General features: G+C 40.3%; 3 protein-coding genes across 3 annotated transcripts; all 3 read right to left on the reverse strand.

Annotated features, from left to right (window-relative positions):
* Positions 1–1,215: 1,215 nt before the first annotated feature.
* LOC130923204 (zinc-binding protein A33-like) lies at positions 1,216–5,720 on the reverse strand. Its single transcript, XM_057848727.1, has 2 exons — positions 5,597–5,720; positions 1,216–3,147 (listed from the first exon to the last, which is right to left on the reverse strand). Exons 1-2 carry the CDS (start codon positions 5,598–5,600, stop codon positions 1,724–1,726), a joined length of 1,428 nt encoding a protein of 475 aa, XP_057704710.1. The 5' UTR covers positions 5,601–5,720; the 3' UTR covers positions 1,216–1,723.
* A 5,406-nt stretch (positions 5,721–11,126) lies between these two features.
* Positions 11,127–12,524, reverse strand: LOC130922682 (E3 ubiquitin-protein ligase TRIM39-like). The gene has a single exon (XM_057847594.1). The coding sequence runs from the start codon at positions 12,522–12,524 to the stop codon at positions 11,127–11,129; it is 1,398 nt and encodes a 465-aa protein (XP_057703577.1).
* Positions 12,525–14,503: 1,979 nt separating this feature from the next.
* On the reverse strand, positions 14,504–15,889 carry LOC130922683 (E3 ubiquitin-protein ligase TRIM35-like). The gene has a single exon (XM_057847595.1). It carries the CDS (start codon positions 15,887–15,889, stop codon positions 14,504–14,506), a length of 1,386 nt encoding a protein of 461 aa, XP_057703578.1.
* Positions 15,890–22,184: the final 6,295 nt, after the last annotated feature.

The raw sequence follows: 22,184 nt of genomic DNA on the forward strand, positions 1-22,184 counted from the left end.
ATTAAAATTATATATATCGGCAAAAAAATATCGGCCATGCCTTGCCATGCCTTTTTATATATACAATATATATATATATATATATATATATATATATATATATATATATATTGCCGATATATATAATTTTAATTAAATCGTTTTCTAATTGTATTTAACGTTACAGACATTTTCAAAGTATCAGAATCGGCAAAAAAATATCGGCCGTGCGACGTGATCAGACCCGATCGATCGGGATGCTGATCAGTCGGGACATCTCTACTCATAACTATCGCTTAATTGTATTTTTATGTTTCTGTCGCATTTTCCCTGTTGAGATGATAAATACTTTATCCAAACAAAGAAGAAGAAAAAAGAAAAAAAAAATTACAGTGGTCAATATTAGAGATCACGTCATTTTCAAAATATCGGAATCGGCAAAAAAATATCAGCCATGCCTTTTTTTTAATATATATATATATTTTTAAATAAATCGTTTTTCTAATTGTATTTAACGTTACAGACATAATATGTTACACTCATCCAGAGTCTTTAGGCTTAAGGTAGTTATCAAATTTATCCCGATAACGGCGGTAATTTCTTAAAAAATGTATCACGTTAAAATTATTAACGCAATTAATGCATACGTTGCACAACCCACTCACACATTGTCGCGCTCAATCTGTAATGACGCCGTTTAACCTATATAAAGAGATAAAAGGCAGCGTAAAATGAGTAGAGTGATTTTTGGCGGTCTTGTTTTAATAGGCTAAAGCCTTACAATCCCTCTCCCTATGATTGGAAATATCATGGGAAGCAATGTGGGGAAGCAAGGTAGCAATTGATCTTTTTCTCTTGTGTTATTTTCCAACGCAGAGAAGATATATCAATTGGTAGCACTCTGCACAGTCATGGTTCCACTTCCCATCATGCATTTGGGTTGAATGGCTGCAGCATCATTTACTGAAAGCTCAACAAATACACTAGATGGCAATATTTAGTCACAATATACAAAGTCTTTCTATCCGTGGATCCCTCTCACAGAAAGAATGTTAATAATGTGAATGCCATCTTGAGGATTTATTGTCATAATAAACAAATACAGTACTTATGTACTGTATGTTGAATGTATATATTCGTCTGAGTTTTATTCATTTTTTTTTGTATGTATATGATCGGGAAAAATTATCAGGAATAATTGGAATTGAATCGGGAGCAAAAAAAAGCAATCGGATTGGGAAATATCGGGATCGGCAGATACTCAAACTAAAACGATCGGATCGGGAGCAAAAAAACATGATCGGAACAACCCTAGTCAATATATGGGAAAAAAAAATCTCAACTACTCCTTGAAGTCTGCGATTTTTGCATCGCGACCCTTGTTATATGACCATGTTTCAGCCATAAAATCCCCCCAAAATCTGGCTGTGGCCATTCACAGCTGTATCTTGACACTCGGTGATCCGTGCTACATGGGAGTTTTTGGATCGAATGCCACCATTTCGGGCCGGATCGGCACCCCTGATGATACTGGTATCGTATCGGTGCATCAGTAGTATTCACACTAGTCAAAAAGTATTGGGAGAAAAGAATATTGAGTTACTGCTTAAATACTTAGATTTGACTTGCTCCGGTAAAGTCTTATCACCTGATCTGGCCAATAAATGAGAGTCAAATCATGTGGAAAAGGAATGATTTAGATGAAATTACAAAGCAAAAAAATCAAGCCGTGTCAACATGACTGCTAGTTGATGTCAGTTGTAACATAAGGGTAAATGGGGACTATTTTTAGAGGACTTCTATGTTTTGTCCAAAAGTAAGGATACATTTTGGTCTCTGCGGACAAGTCAGGCCAATCGGAAGGGTTCTTAGTGCTCCACAATTTGATGTCTGTAAGAGCTTCAGAGAAGGACAATGACCTTTTCTTCATGTCCACTTCAACTCGGATCCTCCGCACTATTACAGGCGGGTACCATTCTCCATGTTGGCCATATGTAATTTTGTATTGCCCATCCCAAAATCCAATGCACCACCGAGAGATCATTACCTCGAGCAAACTAGGGTCCCCCCACGTGACCCCCACTATCCAGTTATAGTTGTCTTCCACCTCGACGTCCCACACGTGTTTTTCCGAGTCCAAAGCACAACCCAGCACAGAGTCCAACCAGGACCTGTCTGGATTCTTTGGACGCCGCTGCCGTACGTCTTTCGAACTTAGACTGCTCAGATCTTCGGACAGACTGAGTTCTGGATCGGCCGTGTTGGGATCAAGAATGACGGGACTGTAGGTGAGTGTGTCCTTCATTCGTTCCCACACCTTGTACTTGAGGTTGCCTACGTGTTTGGCTTCATCTAGCAGAGCTCCTCCAATCAGCTTTGGTTCATCGGGCAGCTCTTGTATTCCGCGCATCTCCGTCTTGAAAGAAAGATTGGCAGACGCAAGCTGCTCCTCAGTGCTTCCGATGGCATCCGAGAGAGCCTCCATTTGTTCGCCGAGAGCCGCCATCATCTTCTTCATCCTTTGACTCTTCTTCTTCCCTTCCTTCCTGACTAGAACCAACCTGACCTCCTCCTCCTCGTCGAGAAAGCGACGGAGCTCCGCAAAATCCTTCTTAATCTTCCGTTCGACATTCTCCTTCTGAACTTTGATGTACTCTAGCTGTTCTTTGCAGTTCTCTCGACAGCGGTCGTAATCTTGGAGTCTTTCCTTGGCATTTTGCAGGCTTTTCTCGAGTTCCTCACGGACTTCTTCAAGGGGCCGGAACTTGTGGCCATCGTGGATTCCGGCGTCTCTGCAGACGATGCACGTAAGCTCCCAGTGGTCGAAACAGAAGAGTTTGAATTCCTCTTCGTGCAAGCTGCACTTGTCTTCTAACTTGACTGGGGCTCGTGGAAGGTTCTCACACAGATTCTTCAGTGCCAAGTTTGGAAGCGGAACCGTCGAACCAAAGTCTGCCCTACAGAGTAGACACGATCGTTTTCCTGTGTCCTTCCACTGCTTCAGACACGCACGGCAGAAGTTGTGACTGCACGGCAGCATGACAGGATCCTTGAAGACGTCCAGACAGGTGGGACATTGAAGATGGTTCTCCAGACGTTTATCCATGGTTTTAGAGAAGACGGCTTTTGTCTCAGAGCACAAGTTCGGAATGTCGAGGTGCAGTTGTTCTGCAAAACCAAAAGCATTCTTAACTTAATTCTGACACATGCACCTGAACACCATTTACAGTGGGGCAAATAAGTATTTAGTCAACCACCAATTGTGCAAGTTCTTCTACTTGAAAAGATTAGAGAGGCCTGTAATTGTCAACATGGGTAAACCTCAACCACGAGACACAGAATGTGGGGGGAAAAAAAACAGAAAATCACATTGTTTGATTTTTAAAGAATTTATTTCCAAATTAGAGCGGAAAATAAGTATTTGGTCACCTACAAACAAGCAAGATTTCTGGCTGTCAAAGAGGTCTAACTTCTTCTAATGAGGCTCCACTCGTTACGTTAATGGCACCTGTTTTAACTCATTATTGGTATAAAAGACACCTGTCCACAAACTCAGTCAGTCACACTCCAAACTCCTCTATGGCCAAGACGAAAGAGCTGTCGAAGGACACCAGAGACAAAATTGTAGACCTGCACCAGGCTGGGAAGACTGAATCTGCAATCTTGGTGTAAAGAAATCAGCTGTAGGAGCAATTATTAGAAAACGGAAGACATACAAGACCACTGATAATCTCCCTCGATCTGGGGCTCCATGCAAGATCTCACCCCGTGGCGTCAAAATGATAAGAACGGTGAGCAAAAATCCCAGAATCACACGGGGGGGTGGGGGGGGGGGCTAGTGAATGACCTACAGAGAGCTGGGACCACAGTAACAAAGGCTACTATCAGTAACACAATGCGCCGCCAGGGACTCAAATCCTGCACTGCCAGACGTGTCCCCCTGCTGAAGCCAGTACACGTCCAGGCCCGTCTGAGGTTTGCCAGAGAGCAATTGGATGATCCAGAAGAGGACTGGGAATCGCTGTATTTGCGGCCATGTTTAACGTTACGCGCATGCGCAGAACCGCATCGTTGCAATTTTTGATGGGTTGCAAAATTAGTCAGAAAATGAAAAAAAGACCCAGTGAAAAAAAGACCTAAATAACACCGGTCTGTGGTGCAAAAAAGGTTGGGGACCCCTGATTTAGATGATCCAGAAGAGGACTGTGTTATGAAATGTGTTTTATGGAATGTGTTATGGTCAGATGAAACCAAAATAGAACTTTTTCTCGTGGAAAAAACTTGTTCTCGTGTTTGGAGGAGAAAGAATACTGAATTGAACACCAAGAACACCATACCCACTGCGAAGCGTGGGGGTGGAAACATCATGCTTTGGGGCTGTTTTTCTGCAAATGGACCAGGACGACTGATCTGTGTAAAGGAAAGAATGAATGGGGCCATGTATCGAGAGATTTTGAGTGAAAAACTCCTTCCGTCAGCAAGGGCATTAAAGATGAGACGTGGCTGGGTCTTTCAGCATGACAATGATCCCAAACACACAGCCAGGGCAACAAAGGAGTGGCTTTGAGTAGCTTCGTAAGAAGCATTTCAAAGTCCTGGAGTGGCCTAACCAGTCTCCAGATCTCTAAACCCTAACCCCATAGAAAATCTGAGGAGAGAGTTGAAAGTCCGTGTTGCCCTACAACAGCCCCAAAACATCACTGCTCTAAAGGAGATCTGCATGGAGGAATGGGCCAAAATACCAGCAACAGTGTGTGAAAAGGGTTAATAATAACAAATTATTGAAATGAACTTTTGGTATTGACCAAATACTTATTTTCCACCATGATTTGCAAATAAATTCTTTAAAAATCAAACAATGTGATTTTCTGTTTTTTTTTTTTCCAAATTCTCTCTCGTGGTTGAGATTTACCCGTGTTGACAATTACAGGCCTCTAATATTTTCAAGTGGGAGAACTTGCACAATTAGTGGTTGACTAAATTCTTATTTGCCCCACTGTACATACAGCATGTGCTGCCTTCATTATATGGTTTGTATAAGGCTTTTAATTTTATGAGGCTCCAGACAGATTTGTTTTTTTTTTGCTCCAATGTGGTTCTTTCAACATTTTGGGTTGCTGACCCCTGTTCTAGACTTTCAAAGCGGTCATCGCTGAAATGTTGAAAACAAAAGAAATCCTTGCAGAAGGTTTTTTGGGCCACTTATAGAGTCTCGAGCCTATGTGTTTGTCGATACATATCGAGATGGTGTGATGAATCTCGCAAGTATAACCCAGAAAATGTTTTCAATATATGACGAGGATAGCATAGTGCTATACTTTCGCTTGATCGTAGTCATTTGACTATTTTTGCCACCTCTCATTGGTGAAATGATAGAGCCGCTCCAACAAAAAATAAAGTAACAGCTCTAGCTTAAGCTAAAGTCATGGGGTTAGAGTAACGTTTTATGTGCTACAAATATTAAAAGCTAGAAATTCCAAATCTCTTCCTGGTTGTTTCCATTGCAGAACAATAAAAGCAAACCATCAAAGGCTATTCAAAGCAATTCGAAAGGATAAGCATCGCATCGTATAAATTGGGAGTTTCACGGAGTGTATGTCAAATAAAGAAACCTTACGCATAAGTCGATCTCACGTCTCGTCACTCGGAGGGCCTGCTACAGCGGTGTTTCAAACTAATCTGGTAGCCTCCAGTATTTCAAAGCACCGCTCAATGGGCCAAACCACTTCCTGATTCAGTCTGAACAAAGCAACAAAGAGGGTCATATGTCATTGGCAGTGTTGTCACTGTAATCTGATTACTTTCTTTCAGTAACGAGGAATCTAACGCGTACATTTTTCCAAACCAGTACTCTGATTAAAGTTAGCTTCCTTAGTGCCTGTGCTTTACTATTTTGTTATTGCCGCATAATGTATGACTCACCTCTGACGGAGGCACACAGGATCTACCAACACAGAAGACAATCTAACTAGAGATGTCCCGATCTGATCAAAATATTGGATCGGACGCCGAAATGGGCAAAAAAAATGCACATCGGTATCGGATCGGTCAGCACAGAAAAATTCCGATCCAGACTTCCGATCCATTTTTTTTAAAGTCCCGTCCGGGTTTTCCAGCGCACCGATTTACATAATCCATTCCAGTTTTTGCTTCGGTTTCCCTAAAATCCGGTCCGCATTTTACGGCACACCTTCAACACACTACATTCTCCCAATTTACTGAGAGACTTGATCGGTAAAAATGTCAGCTGTGTGGGATCATTTCACCTTAAAGGACGACAAAGACGAAGAGGCAGAGTGCAACACATGCCACAATAAAGTCAAGCGTAGTGGTAAAGCTGTAAGAAGTTTTAATACAACCAACCTAATCAAGCATTTAGCGAAATACCACCACAAACAATATGAGGAGTATGTCAACAAAACCGAAGACAAAAAGAAAGGTCCTACGCAACTAACACTGGCAGAAACTTTTGCTATGCGTGACAAATTGGCACTCGACAGTCCCAAAGCCCAGGGAATAACAAGAGTCACTGCCGAAGAATTCATTCTGGATGACGAGCCATTATCTCACGTGAGTAAAGACGCACCATCCAACACTTAGAACCACGGTACAACATGCCCAGCCGTCATTACATTCTTGAGCGATTCGGCCGTGGAAGATTCGAGAACGATTCACAAACATCCAAATTCCGATTATTGAAATATGTCAAGTAAAGCGGAACTAATAAACAGCGCGGTCTTCGGGACGCAATGAGAAACTGACTGCATTGCGTCCCAAAAGTAAACATCGTGCTTGTCATAGACCCGGGTAATGCCATTGCTCAACTCACGGCTTTAGCTCAACTCATACCGCTGGATAAAAAACACAAGAATACCTGACTGCTGCTGACAGCCGCTACAAACTACGTCAACGTCGTTTTACTGGAGATAATAGATATCATATTTACATAGAACTAGATGCTACTCGACAGACTCGACTGCGTTAGCAACATTGAAGTACTGAAAACCAGATGCGTTAGTAAACAGCCGCCATCTTAAAGCAGAAGACTTCCCTTGTAGGCTGTTGTGAACCTTCCAAGCGAACCGAATTAACTTTTTATCTAAAATACTCCTAAATCGGCAAAATCTTGACTTGAATCTATCTTCAAAACAGTTTTAAAACTTTCACATGTCGAAAGTAGACAGAAGGGAAATTATGGAATAACGGGTGCAATTTTAACAACTTTAACAGTTGATTCGCAAAATTAAATGAATGTAGTTTAAAGCTGCTGATACAGAATGGTGACTTGAGTATTTTATTTACTGTTTTAAAATGTTAACTTGATACTGAAATAGTCGTTTATTTAAACCTGAGAGGCTTTTTATACAATTTTTGTAACTAATGCACGAAACATTAAAAGAATCTAATAGCTTGGGGTATTTGTGGGATTTTCCACTGAGGTTGTTGGTGTGTTTTGCTTTTTTAAGACAGTTTACAATATTATTTGCACGTTTTACTGACTGACTATGCCTTTTCTGTTTGTTATTTATAATGTTTTGTGTTTGTCACTGAATAAACAGGTCAGTTTCTTGTTACCAACTGTTGTGTGTTTTTCAAACTCACCTAATTCAGCTGGCTAGTTGTTATCAAGAGTACTAAAAACTTTTTCAACATGAGTCTGACAACCAAGTAAGGAGGCTAAATAACTTTAACACATGCTCAGATAGGTCAGTATCGGTATCGGCCAGTATCAGATCAGAAGTGCAAAACAATATGGGTATCGGATCGGAAGTGCAAAAACCTGGATCGGTACACCCCTAAATCTAACTCTCGACACCTTAACCCTTATTGTTTCAGCAGAGGAGGGATCCACGGATAGGAAGACTTGTAATTCTTAAAGGATAAATGTGACTTTGTATATTGTGTATATTGTAATTCTGACACATGCACCTGAACACCATTTACAGTGGGGCAAATAAGTATTTAGTCAACCACCAATTGTGCAAGTTCTACTTGAAAAGATTAGGGAGGCCTGTAATTGTCAACATGGGTAAACCTCAACCATGAGACACAGAATGTGGGGAAAAAAAAACTGAAAATCACATTGTTTGATTTTTAAAGAATTTATTTCCAAATTAGAGCGGAAAATAAGTATTTGGTCATCTACAAACAAGCAAGATTTCTGGCTGTCAAAGAGGTCTAACTTCTTCTAACGAGGCTCCACTCATTACCTGTATTAATGGCACCTGTTTTAACCCATTATCGGTATAAAAGACACCTGTCCACAAACTCAGTCAGTCACACTCCAAACCCCACTATGGCCAAGACCAAAGAGCTGTCGAAGGACACCAGAGACAAAATTGTAGACCTGCACCAGGCTGGGAAGACTGAGTCTGCAATAGGTAAAACGCTTGGTGTAAAGAAATCAACTGTGGGAGCAATTATTAGAAAATGGAAGACATACAAGACCACTGATAATCTCCCTCGATCTGGGGCTCCATGCAAGATCTCATCCCGCGGCGTCAAAATGATAACAAGAACGGTGAGCAAAAATCCCAGAACCACACGGGGGACCTAGTGAGTGACCTACAGAGAGCTGGGACCACAGTAATAAAAGCTACTATCAGTACTGCTCATTGATTTCAAAGGAGGCTTCAGTTCCATTCACTGATGTTTATTGCTCTTCAGAACACCAAACAACGTAGAACTAAATAAAAACAAACATTTATTCAATTTTAACAACGCTAGCATAGCAGCAAAGAAGCTAATGTAAAATACAATACAAAGTTGCACTGACCATTTTAGCCTGCATTCAACCAATGGCAGTCTTCTCAAACGCACTTTTCTCAGTCAAAGGTGATGCTTCAACATGAAACTTGGATGAAACTGTTACATTTACAACATTTTTAACGATGAGAAAGTTCTAAAGATATACAATGCGCATCACATGCATGAGAAAGTGACCGCACCTGCTCTCTTTCGCTCCAAAAATGTACAGCTTCCGGTTAGCGTCGTAGCGTGCGCACTTCCGGTTAACGAGTAAAAATAAAAGCACGACGTATTCAAAAATAAATGAAGATGCCTGCAGCTACAACCACACTCTGCCACCAGTAACTCAAATCTTGCAGTGTCAGATGCGATTTTTGGGGGATTTTATGGGTGAAACATGGTAATGTAACAAGGGTCGTGATGCAGAAATTGCAGACATCAAGGAGTGGTCAAGATTTTCTTTTTCATATATTTACCCTTTTTAAGTTTTTTTTTTTTTCCAATTTTTCTTTGGATCAATTATTTATTATCTAACAGCGACAGAAAAAAAAAAAAAATACAATTAAACGATAGTTATGAGGTAGATATCCGTGACTTATTTACAGACACCACTTTTTTTATTGTGACGTAATTTAAAAGTTTAAAATATGTGAATCATTTTTTTAAAGTCGTTTTTCTTTATTAAACTAAATATTAGAAATCGATTAATGAATCTAAGCTAAAAATGACAGACATTTCGAATGATAAATATAATTACTTACCTTCTTTTTATGGCTGGGTTGAAACAAAAGCGGTTGCGCGACATCTGTAAACGGGGGTTTTCAGGGTAAAACGGACAAATTAAAAATAGTTCAGGGGCTTCATGCACTATGAATCTGCTATGGCAGCATATAGACGTATTGATCTTTCAAACACAACAGTTCTTTTGGCTTAAAATACAGCAGTTTATTTTAAAGAGGGGTCCAAGAGCAGTAACTGCTTTTTCAGTCTTGTGTTTTCCCCCATATGATGACTCAAGTTGCAGAAAATTCCCTCAAGCACCGTACAAGTCAAAAAGTATTTGGTAAAAAGAATACCCAAGTAATTAGTAAGTGTGTATAAACATTTATTTTGAAAATCGTACTGGTACTTTTATACACGTATCCTACCTACCACGCGTTACAATGTACAAGACATGGATTACACAAGGTGTGCTCTTTGGCCTGTACTGTATGTAAAGCACACGACAGCTCTGGATGCTAACAATCTACATAATTATATTGGGATAAGTTTGAAAACGCAATATGCTTACCTTGAATATCTGCTAATAAAACCGGACAGCATACACTCTCGCTCCCAACCGGAGTTCCCAACAGCATACGCTCTCTCGCCCTGTTGTCATTGAGACTTTTGGCCAACTTTTGTCTTATCAGGTATTTGCTGCACGCATTTTTCCCTGAAGCTCGTCTTGTGAACGACCGACAGTGCTGTTCTGCTCTTCACTTTTCAGATCTGGTTCAAATAGGAAGGGTAGAACTGACGACATGTTGGGAAAGCTAACGAGTGACACGCTGGAATTTCGGCAACGGGCCCGGTGACGTCACGCACTGCGACGTAACAAGAATGGCGACCTATCACTTAAAATAATTTTACAAACTTTATTAAAACAAAAACATTAAGAGGGGTTTTAATATCAAATTATTATAACTCATACTAACATTTATCTTTTAAGAATTACTTGTCTTAGAAATAGAGGATCCCTTTAAGAGTAACATTACTTCCACATAAAATCACTCAAGTTCTGATCCCTCAAAACATGACTGTAGTACAAGTAATAAAGTAGTACGAGTAAATCAATGTTAACAAGAGAGCAGCCTAAAGTTGTACTCGAGTAAGAATAGCATTACTTCCAAATATTACATTAAAGTAAAAGTAGTCCTAACACAGGTGCAAGTCAAAAAGTGTAATTTTTAAAAAAAACTATAAGTAGAGAAGCCAAAGATTTTATTTGAGTAAGAGTAGCATTACTTCCAAATAAAATTACTCATGTGAAAGAAGTCATCCCAAAAATGTACTCAAGTTTGGGAAAAAAAAAAAAGTTTTGGGTGAAAAGACGACTCAAGTGCTGAGTAACTGCTTAGAATTTATTTTTAAAACTGTCATCAGTAGAGTAGCCAAAAGTTGTCCACAAGTAAGAGTAGCATTACTTCCAAATATTACTCCCATTAAACTAAAAGTAGTATTCATACGAGTCAATAAGTATTAGAAGAAAATAATACTCAAATACAGAGTAACTGCTTCCTATTTGGACTCCAGTAAAGTATTATCACATGATCTGGCCAATAAGTAAGAGTCAAATCATGTGGGAAAAGAAATGATTTAGATGATATTAAAAAGCAAAAAAAAAACAACAAAAACAATCAAGCCGTGTCAACATGACTGATGGCAGTCGTAACACCAGGTGGAATGGGGATTATTTTTAGAGGAATTTTACATTTTGTGGAAAAGTAAGGATACATTTTGGTGTTACCGGATAAGTCTGGCCAATTAGAAGCAGTCTTATTGTTCCACAATTGGGTGTTTGTAAATGGTTCAGAGAAGGACAATAACCTTTTATTCATGTCCACTTCAACTCGGAGCACCTGCACTTTGACGGGCAGATTCAATTCTCCATATTTGCCAGAGCTCTTTTTGTATTTCCCATCACGAAATCCAATGAACCAACCAGTCATTACATTTGGCAAGCAAGGGTCCCCCCACTGAACCCCCACTGCCCAGTGATTATTATCTCCCACCTCAACCTCCCACGCGTGTCTTCCCAAGTCCAAAGCACCACCCAGCACACACTTCCACTTGAACCTCTCTGGATTCTTTGGACGCTCCTGCTGTACTTCTTCCCAACTCAGACTGGTCAAATCTTCGGACAGACTGATTCCTGGACCGGCCGTGTTGGGTTCCAGAATGACGGGACTGTAGGCAACAATCTCCTTCATCTGCTTCCATACCTTGAACTTGAGGTTTCCCACGTGTTTGGCTTTGTCCAGCAGACCACCTCGGAGCAGCTTCGGTTGATCAGGGATCTCTTGGATCCTGCTCATCGCAGTCTTGAACTTCTTCATGAAAGAAATGCTGCCAGAGGCCAGCTGCTCCTCAGTGCTTCTGATGACATCCGATAGAGCGGCCATTTGTTGGTCGAGAACCGCGATCTTCTCCTTCATTGTTTGACCCTTCTTCTTCTCTTCCTCCCTGACCGCAGCCAACCTGGCCTCCTCCTCGACGTCGAGAAAGCGACGGAGCTCCTCAAAATCCTTCTTAATCTTGCGTTCGACCTTCTCCCTCTGGACTTTGATGTATTCTGCCTGTTCATTGCAGTTCTCTTTACAGTCGTTGTAATCTTTGAGTCTTTCCTTTGCATTTTGCAGGCCTTTCTGGAGTTCCTCGTGGTGACCTATCACAACTTCTTTGAGGGGCCGGAACTTGTGACCAACATGGATCGCCGAGTCTCTGCAGATGATGCACACAAGCTCCTGGTGGTCCAAACAGAAAAGTTTGAATTCCTCCTGGTGCAAGCTGCAGATGTCTTCTGACTTGACTGAGGCTTGTGAAAGGTTTACACACAAATTCTTCAGTGCCAGGTTTGGAGGGGCCTCCAGCGACCGCATTTTTGCCCTACAGAGTGGACACGATCGTTCTCCTTTGTCCTTCCACTGCTGCAGACACGCACGGCAGAAGTTGTGACTGCACAGCAGCATGATAGGATCTTTGAAGATGTCCAGACAGGTGGGACATTGAAGATGGTCTTCCAGGCGTTCAGCCATGGTTTTGAAGAAGACGGTGTCCGTCTCAGCGCACAAGCTCAGAATGTCAAACTGCAGTTCCTCTGCCTCATTCACAAGCGAAAGGGTTGTTTCATGTCTTCCCTCAAGGTCCAAAAGTGCACTTCCTGCTTGCTGAAACTGGGCTTGGATTTGTAATAGGAAACTTTTATTGCTTTATGATTGGAGAAGAAGAAAGATATTACAGAAGGGTTACCCTGATGTGACCAACCATAACCTTAAGCTCCTGTCACCTTAAAGTATTGATTTCGATTGTGGTTTCATCGCAGAAGGTTTCATCTGACATTGAAGGAATGCTTTCGTTTTCAAAACGTCCAAAAGTCTCTGCTTTGGGAATTGTGCTTCGTGAAAGGATTTTCTTTGGTTGAACTTGTTATCAGACCTTTAGGACTTTATGATTTTAGTAGAAGTGACATTGATACTGCAGGAGCAATAGTGCATTGTTAAAATGGATGAGAGATTTGTGATGAAAATCTTTATGGATTTATTCATTTATGCGCAAGGACATTTGCCCAGAGTGCCTCATGACAGGACATAAGGACATGTCAAAGTCTGTCTATTGTGTCTTGCACCTACTCCAGAAGTTATTTTTAAAGTTGTTCACCATTTTGAAAACAAACATTTTACTTTGAAAATTTCTGGTTACAAAGTATATTGTCATGTATTATCATTTTGTGACTCTTAAAACACTGTCATCAGTTGAGTGGCCAAATTGATACTCGAATAAGAGCAGAGGTGGGTAGGAACGCGTTACATTTACTACGTTACATTTATTTGAGTAACTTTTTGAGAAAAACGTACTTCTAAGAGTAGTTTTACAAAGCCATACTTTTTACTTGAGATTTGTGAAGAAAAAAACGCTACTCTTACTCCGCTACTTTGGGCTACCCAAGAGTCTTTATATTTTTCCTCTTTATTCTACATATTAGATGTATTATTTTTTGATAGCGATGCTATTGCCAAGAGTAGTGCTACTAATGACACCAGTGAGATGTCGCAACTATAATCACATGACTCCGTTAAGGCTGAGTTATGCTTCTGCAGCAAGCTTACGCTGTCAAGGCAGACCCGATTTACGACCCCCTGCCATAGCCTGACGTGCAGCTCCACAGAATCCTGATTATGCGTCACGTCAACGCGTGGTAACTTGATGCAAATGGACTGTGATTATGATGTGATGGGTATAGTAGTTCGAAATTGTACTCCAGTAAGAGTAGCATTACTTTAAAACAAGATTACTCAATCAGAAGTCAAAGTAGTCAATCAAAAAAAAAAAAAATTGTTGAACAGAATTCTCCAGTACCAGTGTTGTCAGGAACGCTTTACTAAGTAAGGCGTTAGTGTAATCTGATTACTCTGATTACAAAAAAACAAGTATTAGTTGAAAAGAATACTCCAATACTAAGTTACTTGTGTCGGATTTATTTTTTAAACTGTAATTGAGTAGAGAAGCAAAACATCATAAAGTAAGAATAGCGTTACTTAAAAAAAAAAAAAACACTCAAAAGTCCTAATCCCCTCATAAATCACTGTAGTACAAGTAATAAAGATACAAGAACAACAATCAATGTTATCAAGAGAGTAGCCAAAGGTTGTTCTCAAGTAAGAGTAGTTTTACTTCCAAATAAAATCACTCAATGTACTTATAATTTTTTTTTTTAATGACTGTAGTACAAGTAAATCAATGTTAACAAGAGAGTAGCCAAAAGTTGTACTCAAGTAGGAGTAGAATGACTTCCAACTAATGCTCACATTCAACTAAAAGTAGTAGTCACACAGGTCGAAAAGTATTGGGAGAAAAGTCTACTGAGTGACTGCTTGATTACTTTAACTTGAATTGCTCCAGCAAAGTCTAATCACATGATCCGGCCAATAAATGAGAGTCAAATCATCTGGAAAAAGAAATGGAATGATTTAGATGACATTAAAGAGCAGAAAATCAAGCTGTGTCAACATGACCGTTAACTGATAGCAGTCATCACACCAGGTGGAATTGGGATTATTTTTAGAGGAATTTTACTTTTTGAGTGAAAGTAAGGATACATTTTGGTGTTACCAGACAAGACTGGCCATTTGGAAGGCTTCTTAATGTTCCACAATTCAGTGTTTGTAAGAGGTTCAGAGAAGGACAATGACCTTTCATCCAAATCCACTTCAACTCGGATCCTCTTCACTTTGACAGGCGGCTTCCATTTTCCATATTTGCAACCGGGCATTGCATATTCTCCATCACGAAATCCTATTGACCAAAGAGCCCTTTCCTGAGGTAAAAAAAGGTCCCCCCACGTGACCCCCACTGCCCAGCCCTTGTTGTCTCCCACCTCAACGTCCCACACGTGTCTTCCCGAGTCCAAAGCACCACCCAGCACAGACCGCCACGTCTGGAAGCTCTCTGGATTCTTTGGACGCTGCTGCCGTACTTCTTCCAAACTCAGACAGGTCAGATTATCAGAGAGACTGATTCTTGAACTGGCCGTGTTGGGGTCCAGAATGACGGGACTGTAGGCGAGCGTCTCCTTCATCCGCTCCCACACCTTGAACTTGAGGTTGCCCATGTGTTTGGCTTCGTCCAACAGACTACCTCGGAACAGCTCCGGTTTATCGGGGAGCTCTTGGATCCTGCTCATTGCAGTCTTTAACTTCTTCATGAAAGAAACATTGCTGGACGCCAGCTGCTTCTCAGTGCTTCTGATGACATCAGAGAGAGTGGCCATTTGTTCGCCGAGAGCCGCCATCTTCTCCTTCATCGTCTGACTCTTCTTCTTCGCTTCCTCGCTGACCGCCGCCAACCTGGCCTCCTCCTCGTCGTTGAGAAAGCGACGGAGCTCCTCAAAATCCTTCTTAATCTTGCATTCGACCTTCTCCTTTTGGACCATGATGTATTCTGCCTGTTGATTGCAGTTCTCTCTACAGTCGGTATACTCTTTGAGTCTTTCCTTTGCATTTTGCAGGCCATTCAGGAGTTCCTCATGGTGACCTTTCACAATTTCTTTGAGGGGCCGGAACTTGTGACCAACGTGGATTTCTGCGTCTCTGCAGATGATGCACACAAGCTCCTGGTGGTCCAAACAGAAGAGTTGAAGTTTCTCCTCATGCAAGCTGCAGATGTCTTCTGACTTGACTGGGGATCGTGAAAGGTTCTCACACATATTCCTCAGTGCCAGGTTCGGAGGGGCCTCCAGTGACCGCATTTCTGTCCTACAGAGTGGACACGATCGTTCTCCTTTGTCCTTCCACTGCTGAAGACACGCACGGCAAAAGTTGTGACTGCACGGAAGAATGACAGGATCTTTGAAGATGTCCAGACAGGTGGGACATTGAAGATGGTCTTGCAGGCGTTCAGCCATGGTTTTGAAGAAGACGGTGTCAGTCTCAGCGCACAAGCTCTGAATGTCAAGCTGCAGTTCCTCTGCCTCATTCACAAGCGAAAGGGTTGTTTCATGTCTTCCCTCAAGGTCCAAAAGTGCACTTCCTGCTTGCTGAAACTGGGCTTGGATTTGTAATAGGAAACTTTTATTGCTTTATGATTGGAGTAGAAGATAAATATTACTGGAGGGTTACCCTGAGGTGACCAACCATAACCTTAAACTTGTGTCACCTTAAAGTAATAATTGCATTTGTGGTTTCATCTAAAATTGAGGGAATGCTTTTGTTTTCAAATTATCCAAAAATCAACTCTCTGCTATGCAAGTTGTGATTTTTAAAGGATTTTGGACTGTTGGACTTGTGATCAAACCTTTATGACTTGATGATTTTAGTAGAAGTGAGATACGGGAGAAGACAAAGTGCATGATAAAATGGATGACACTCGGATTTGTGATCAAAATCTTTATGGATTTATTGATTTAAGAGCAAGGACAGTTGCCCAGAGTGCCTCGTGACACGAAATAAGGACATGTCAAAGTCTGTCCATTGTCTTCTCTTCCACCTCCTGCAAAAGCTTTTTTCCCCCCCAAAGTTGTTCACCATTTTAAAAACAAACATTTTACTTTGAAAGTCTGATTATTATTATTTTTTTTAAGCACAACTTCATCAATATGAACTGTTACTAAAATACTACATATATGCTACTATATGACCATATTTGGAAATTCATCGAATTCCCGCTGGAAGAATGAAAAATCAGCCGTCCAATGAGCAGGAGTGCCCTCTATTGGCACAGATGAGCAAACTTTAAAGAATGAAAGGAAAACATGAATAACTAGGGTTTTTTCATGGTCTATAATTTGGTATAACATGGTCTTTAATTTGTCCGTTTTACCCTGGAGACCCCTGTTTACAGACACCGCACAACCGCCTTTGTTGCAACCCAGCCATAAAAGGAAGATAAGTATTTACAGTGTTACGTAAATGTATCTGAACCTTTTGGAATTCATCACATTTGTGCATAAAATCACCATCAAATGTTATCTGATCTTTGTCAAAATCACACAGATGAAAAAACTGTGGTTTAAATGAAACCACCAAAACATTTATAGGTTTTCATATTTTAATGCAAATAGCATGCAAACAATGACAGAAGGGGGAAAAATAAGTAAGTGAACCATCACATTTAATATTTTGTGGCAGCAATAACTTCAACCGGACACTTCCTGTAGCTGCAGATCAGTCTGGCACATGTATCACTAATCTTGGTCGATACTTCTCTACAAAACTGCTGTAGTTCAGTCAGATTCCTGGGATGTCTGGCATGAATTGCTGTCTTCAGGTCATGCCACAGCATCTCAATGGGGTTCAAGTTTGGACTTTGACTTGATCACTCCAGAACATGTAGTTTGTTCTTCTGAAACCATTCTGAAATTGATTTATTTCTGTGTTTTAGATCATTGTTTTGTTGCAGCATCCATCCTCTTTTTAGCTTCAACTGTCTGACAGACAGCCTCAGGTTTTCCTACAAAAGTATCAAATTCATGCTTCGATTAATGATTGTAAATTGTCCAGGCCCTTAGGTAGCAAAACAGCCCCAAATTATGATGCTCCCTCAACCATGCTTCACGGTGGGGATGAGGTGATATTGTGGGTGAGCCGTTCCATTTTTCCTAAACATGACGCACATGACACTGTGCGTTACTCCCAAACAATTCAACTTCGGATTCATCAGTCCACAAAATATTTTGCCAAAAGTTCTGTGGAGTGTCCGAGTGCCTTTTTACGAACATTAAACGAGCAACAATGTTTTTTTAAACAGCAGTGGCTTCCTCCGTGGAGTCCTCCTCTGAATACCATTCTTGGCCATAGTTTTACACATAGTTGATATGTGCAAAGAGATATTGGACTGTGCCAGTGATTTCTGTAAGCCTTTAGCAGACATTCTAGGGTTCTTTTTTACCTCTCCGAGTATTCTGCGCTGAACTCTAGGCGTCAGCTTTGGTGGACAGCCACTCCTTGGGAGAGAAGCAAAAGTGCCAAACTCTCTCCATTTGTAGACAACTTCTCTGACTATCGATTGATAAACTTTTATGGTTTTGTATCCTTTCCCAACTTCGTAAAATCAACAATCCTTGATCGCAGGTATGCTACAAATTTCAAACGTTTTTTTTTTATTTAAGGGTTGTGATTTGTTGGTCCAGCTTTTCAGTGCATCAAATCTCAGACTGTTTCAAATGACGTTAGCTTTTAATAAACAACATGCAATTCTTGGGATTTGTTCTGTAAATGAATTTTTGCATACTATGTGTAATATTCTGATGTTTTCCGAGGCACCCTGAAGTGCATGCAACGTTACTGTTTTTTTTTTTGGTAAGGTGATGAGGGAGTGAGATAGTGAGGCACAGCCTGCCGAGAGCCCCAAATTGTGTTCCTGCTGTTAGCTCCATGTGTTAATAAAGAAACAAAGTTGTCAGCACGTTGTGTGTCTGATACCTTTGTCAACAAAAAGTTCAAAAACAAGCCACTATGCAGTGTGCATGGTCCCTTTAAGAGACGGTAGGGCTGGGGTAATGTGAGTCGTAGGAAGCGAGGGGGAGAAGTGTGGCAGCAGTCCGCTGTTATTTTGTTTATGGTTTTCTTATTGTTCCCACAATAAAGTGGAGAAAGCCATCAATTGGGCAATTACAATACATTTTTTAAAAACAATTTTATATTATTATTTTCTATTCACAAGAGGCGCCGCATCTGCCCAAATAAGTCCCGGGAGGCCAAAATCGAGAGGTGCCAGATCTTGTTCCGGCAAGATCCAGCACAAATTAACCCCTGGATATGCCCCCTATTAATCAAACTATTATATTAAGACAAATGTTTTTGTTTTTTTTTGCATTCCAGGATAGTTAAAGAGATGATTACCATGTTTGTATTGATTGTGTATGTTCAATTTAAATCTGCGAATAAAATCCAGACATTTACTCTAGAAGTTTTCATAATGTTTCTTTAGTAGTTTTTGAAAACAAAGGTTTGAATCCAACGGTGTATCACCTGAACCAATACATATGCACAGCAAAAACACCCCTCCTTAAAACTAGTTAAATTCGCTTGTTTTCTGTGTAAATGTGCTACGAATAAGTGAAATGATCTGCCAGTGCTTCAAGTAAATTTTACTCAAATTTATTGAAATAAAATAGCTAAATTAAAATAAGCTTAACAGACTTATTTTAAGCAAAAACTTTGTATATTTAATCTTTTAAAAAATCAGAACTTTTTTGCCAGAAGCGTTCTTGTTGTGATAAACATTAGCATTATCCAATTACAACAACTGGCTAACTTGCATAGCAAACATCCACTAGCTTGAATTCTTTATAAGGCTAATGTTTCCAACAATAGGGAATGGGACGTACTACGTCACTGTTTGGCTAGGCCGCCATGCTGGCAATATCCTTCCGGCAGACTCAATGGGGATTGTAACGTGTGGTAGTGCTAACCTAATTCCTTCGGTGTATTAGAAAGAAAATATGGGTGTGCATTGTTGTGTTACCGGGTGCAACAGTGTCTCCTGCGACAAAAAAAAAAAAGGGCGAGGAAAACTGGACTCACTTCTCACCGTTTTCCTGCATGGAGGACCAAATATCAGATCACGAAGGCACGACGGATGGCTGGGTTGCAGCGGTTCGTCGGAAAAGCATTTCTTTTGATCATATTTCTGCTGGAATGAGAGCGTGTTCCCGTCATCTCTACTCTTGTAAGTTGAACGATTTATCCGTTTTGGTTTCAATACGTTTTTTTATTAGGAAAACCTGCATATGAAATGCTGACAACACATCCCGATTGGTCACCATATCTCTTCTTGGGTTATTCTGAGGTCAAGCGCACCACATCGGAGCGTTATGAGAGGTTGGAAAGGCGAAGAGTGCACGCTGAAACTTCAGTTTGCTCTGCTCTTACAAACACGATCCCAAGTGTTGTTGTGAAAAGTCAATAAAATATGAATACCAAAACATGACTTGAACAACTTCTTGACAAACTGTAACTGCTTGTTGTTTACTTCAGGTCTTCATAATAAACAGGTGTAATAATTACAAAGTCAGGTGACTTAATTTTGTTATTCTATTTGGAATATGCATTGACAATTTTTGGACAGTGTTGTAGACAAGAACTGGGACTGATAAGTTGCAATAGATTTATTTCAAGTAATGCAATTTCTCCAATACGATATTTTAATTGACAGCTTAAAATCTTTAAATTAGTGCAAACAAGGCCCACCCTCTGACGGTGGCAGCAAATATTATATAATTATAAGTAATACACAAATACAAGATCACAATAAACGTGTCTTTGTCAAAGCAGTTTAAAAACTATTTACTGGCCTTGGGTAAATTGCCAGACAGAATAAATAAGTGGTTTAAAGTTCTTGCATTTCCATTTTAAGTATTGCAAGTTGTCCAACACAATATTTGAACTGACAGTTTAAAATCCTTTTAGTGCAAAATGGCCCACACTCAGACAGGGGGTAGCAAATATTATAATACATAATACATTATAAAAAGCTATATACTATATAAATACAAGATCACAACAAAACCTGTATTTTTCAAAGCAGTTAAAAAAACATTCAGTGGCCTCAGGTAGATAAAGGTGTATAAATATGTACATTACAGTTCTTGCATTTCTATTTTAGGTATTGAAACTTTTCCAACACTATTTGAATTGACAGTCTAAAGTCTACATTAGTGCAAACAAGAATAATTATAAATAATAATAGAATTTATCAATTCAACATTACAATGAAACGTGTCTTTGTCAAAGTGGTTAAAAAAACACAACACTTCACTGGCCTTAGTTAAATAGCCAAGCAGAATAAATATGTGCATTAAAGTTCTTGCATTTTCACAAGTTAAAAGCCCGCAGTTTATCAGCAAGAAAGGCAGACCCAGACGGCAAATGGAACCACTCAATTGAACAAATTTTCTTTGTCAAATAATCCAAGAAGAGAGATGGTGACCAATCGGGATGTCTTGTCAGCAGGTTTACCTAGTAACACAACAGGTAGGTGAGGAGGAGGAGTAGGTTAGCATTGCTACCGAGGAAGATTTACACAACGGTAAAAAAAATTAAAAAACGTATTGAAACCAAAACGGATAAATCGTTCAATTTACAAGAGTAGAGATGACGGGAACACGCTCTCATTCCAGCAGAAGTATGATCAAAAGAAATGCTTTTCCGACAAACCGCTGCAACCCAGCCATCCGTCGTGCCTTCGTGATCTGATATTTGGTCCTCCATGCAGGAAAACGGTGAGAAGTGAGTCCAGTTTTCCTCGCCCTTTTTTTTTTTTGTCGCAGGAGACACTGTTGCACCCGGTAACACAACAATGCACACCCATATTTTCTTTCTAATACACCGAAGGAATTAGGTTAGCACTACCACAGTTACAATCCCCGTTGAGTCTGCCGGAAGGATATTGCCAGCATGGCGGCCTAGCCAAACAGTGGCGTAGTACGTCCCATTCCCTATTGGCTCACTTGCAGAGTAGAATTTCGGCTAGCTTAAACACTATATAATGCTAATGTTTACAACAATTGGCTAACTTGCAGGAGAATGTCAGCTATCTTAAACGATATATAATGCTCATGTTTACGACAATTGGCTTACTTGCATAGGAAAAGTTCGCTAGCTTAAATGCTATATAAGAAAAATGTTTCCAACAGCTGGCTAACTTGCAGAGTAGAATGTCAGGTAGCTTAAATGCTATATGTATGCATTTTTAATATTTAAAAAAAAATCTAAACTTTTTTTGTCAGAAACGTTCTTGTTGTGATAAACATTAGCATTATCCAAGTGCAACAACCGGCTGACTTGCATAGCAAAAGTCCGCTGGCTTAAATGCTACTATATAAGGCTAATGTTTCCAACAATGGCGTACCGCACGCAGGCTATTTTTAGACCGTGACGTCGCATCGTAAAGCCGAAGTGGGACACTATAGACCCGCCCTCGCATAGACACGACGTAATTAGTGCTACTTTTCTCCGGTAATCTTTCAAAAACGAACATGCCGATCACGCATTGCTTTTTTGGAACTTGAAGAAACGACTCTAGACATCACGACACATGAAGGATGTTTTCTTCATACGTTTCTGGAAACCAAAAACTCGGGAGAAAAAAGTGTGAAGACCGAATCAACTTGCGCCGACTTTGACACCAGCTCGGCGAATCCATTCACATTTCATATGCAGTAAACATTATGTTGGGTTGGCATGGTCTTTCGGAGGACA

The sequence above is a fragment of the Corythoichthys intestinalis genome, chromosome 10, assembly GCF_030265065.1.
Source record: "Corythoichthys intestinalis isolate RoL2023-P3 chromosome 10, ASM3026506v1, whole genome shotgun sequence".
Taxonomy (NCBI): domain Eukaryota; kingdom Metazoa; phylum Chordata; class Actinopteri; order Syngnathiformes; family Syngnathidae; genus Corythoichthys; species Corythoichthys intestinalis.

Excerpts from the sequence above, each read along its gene's own strand:
- LOC130922683 (XM_057847595.1), bottom strand. The coding sequence starts at position 15,889 with ATGGCTGAACGCCTGCAAGACCATCTTCAATGTCCCACCTGTCTGGAC.
- LOC130922682 (XM_057847594.1), bottom strand. The coding sequence starts at position 12,524 with ATGGCTGAACGCCTGGAAGACCATCTTCAATGTCCCACCTGTCTGGAC.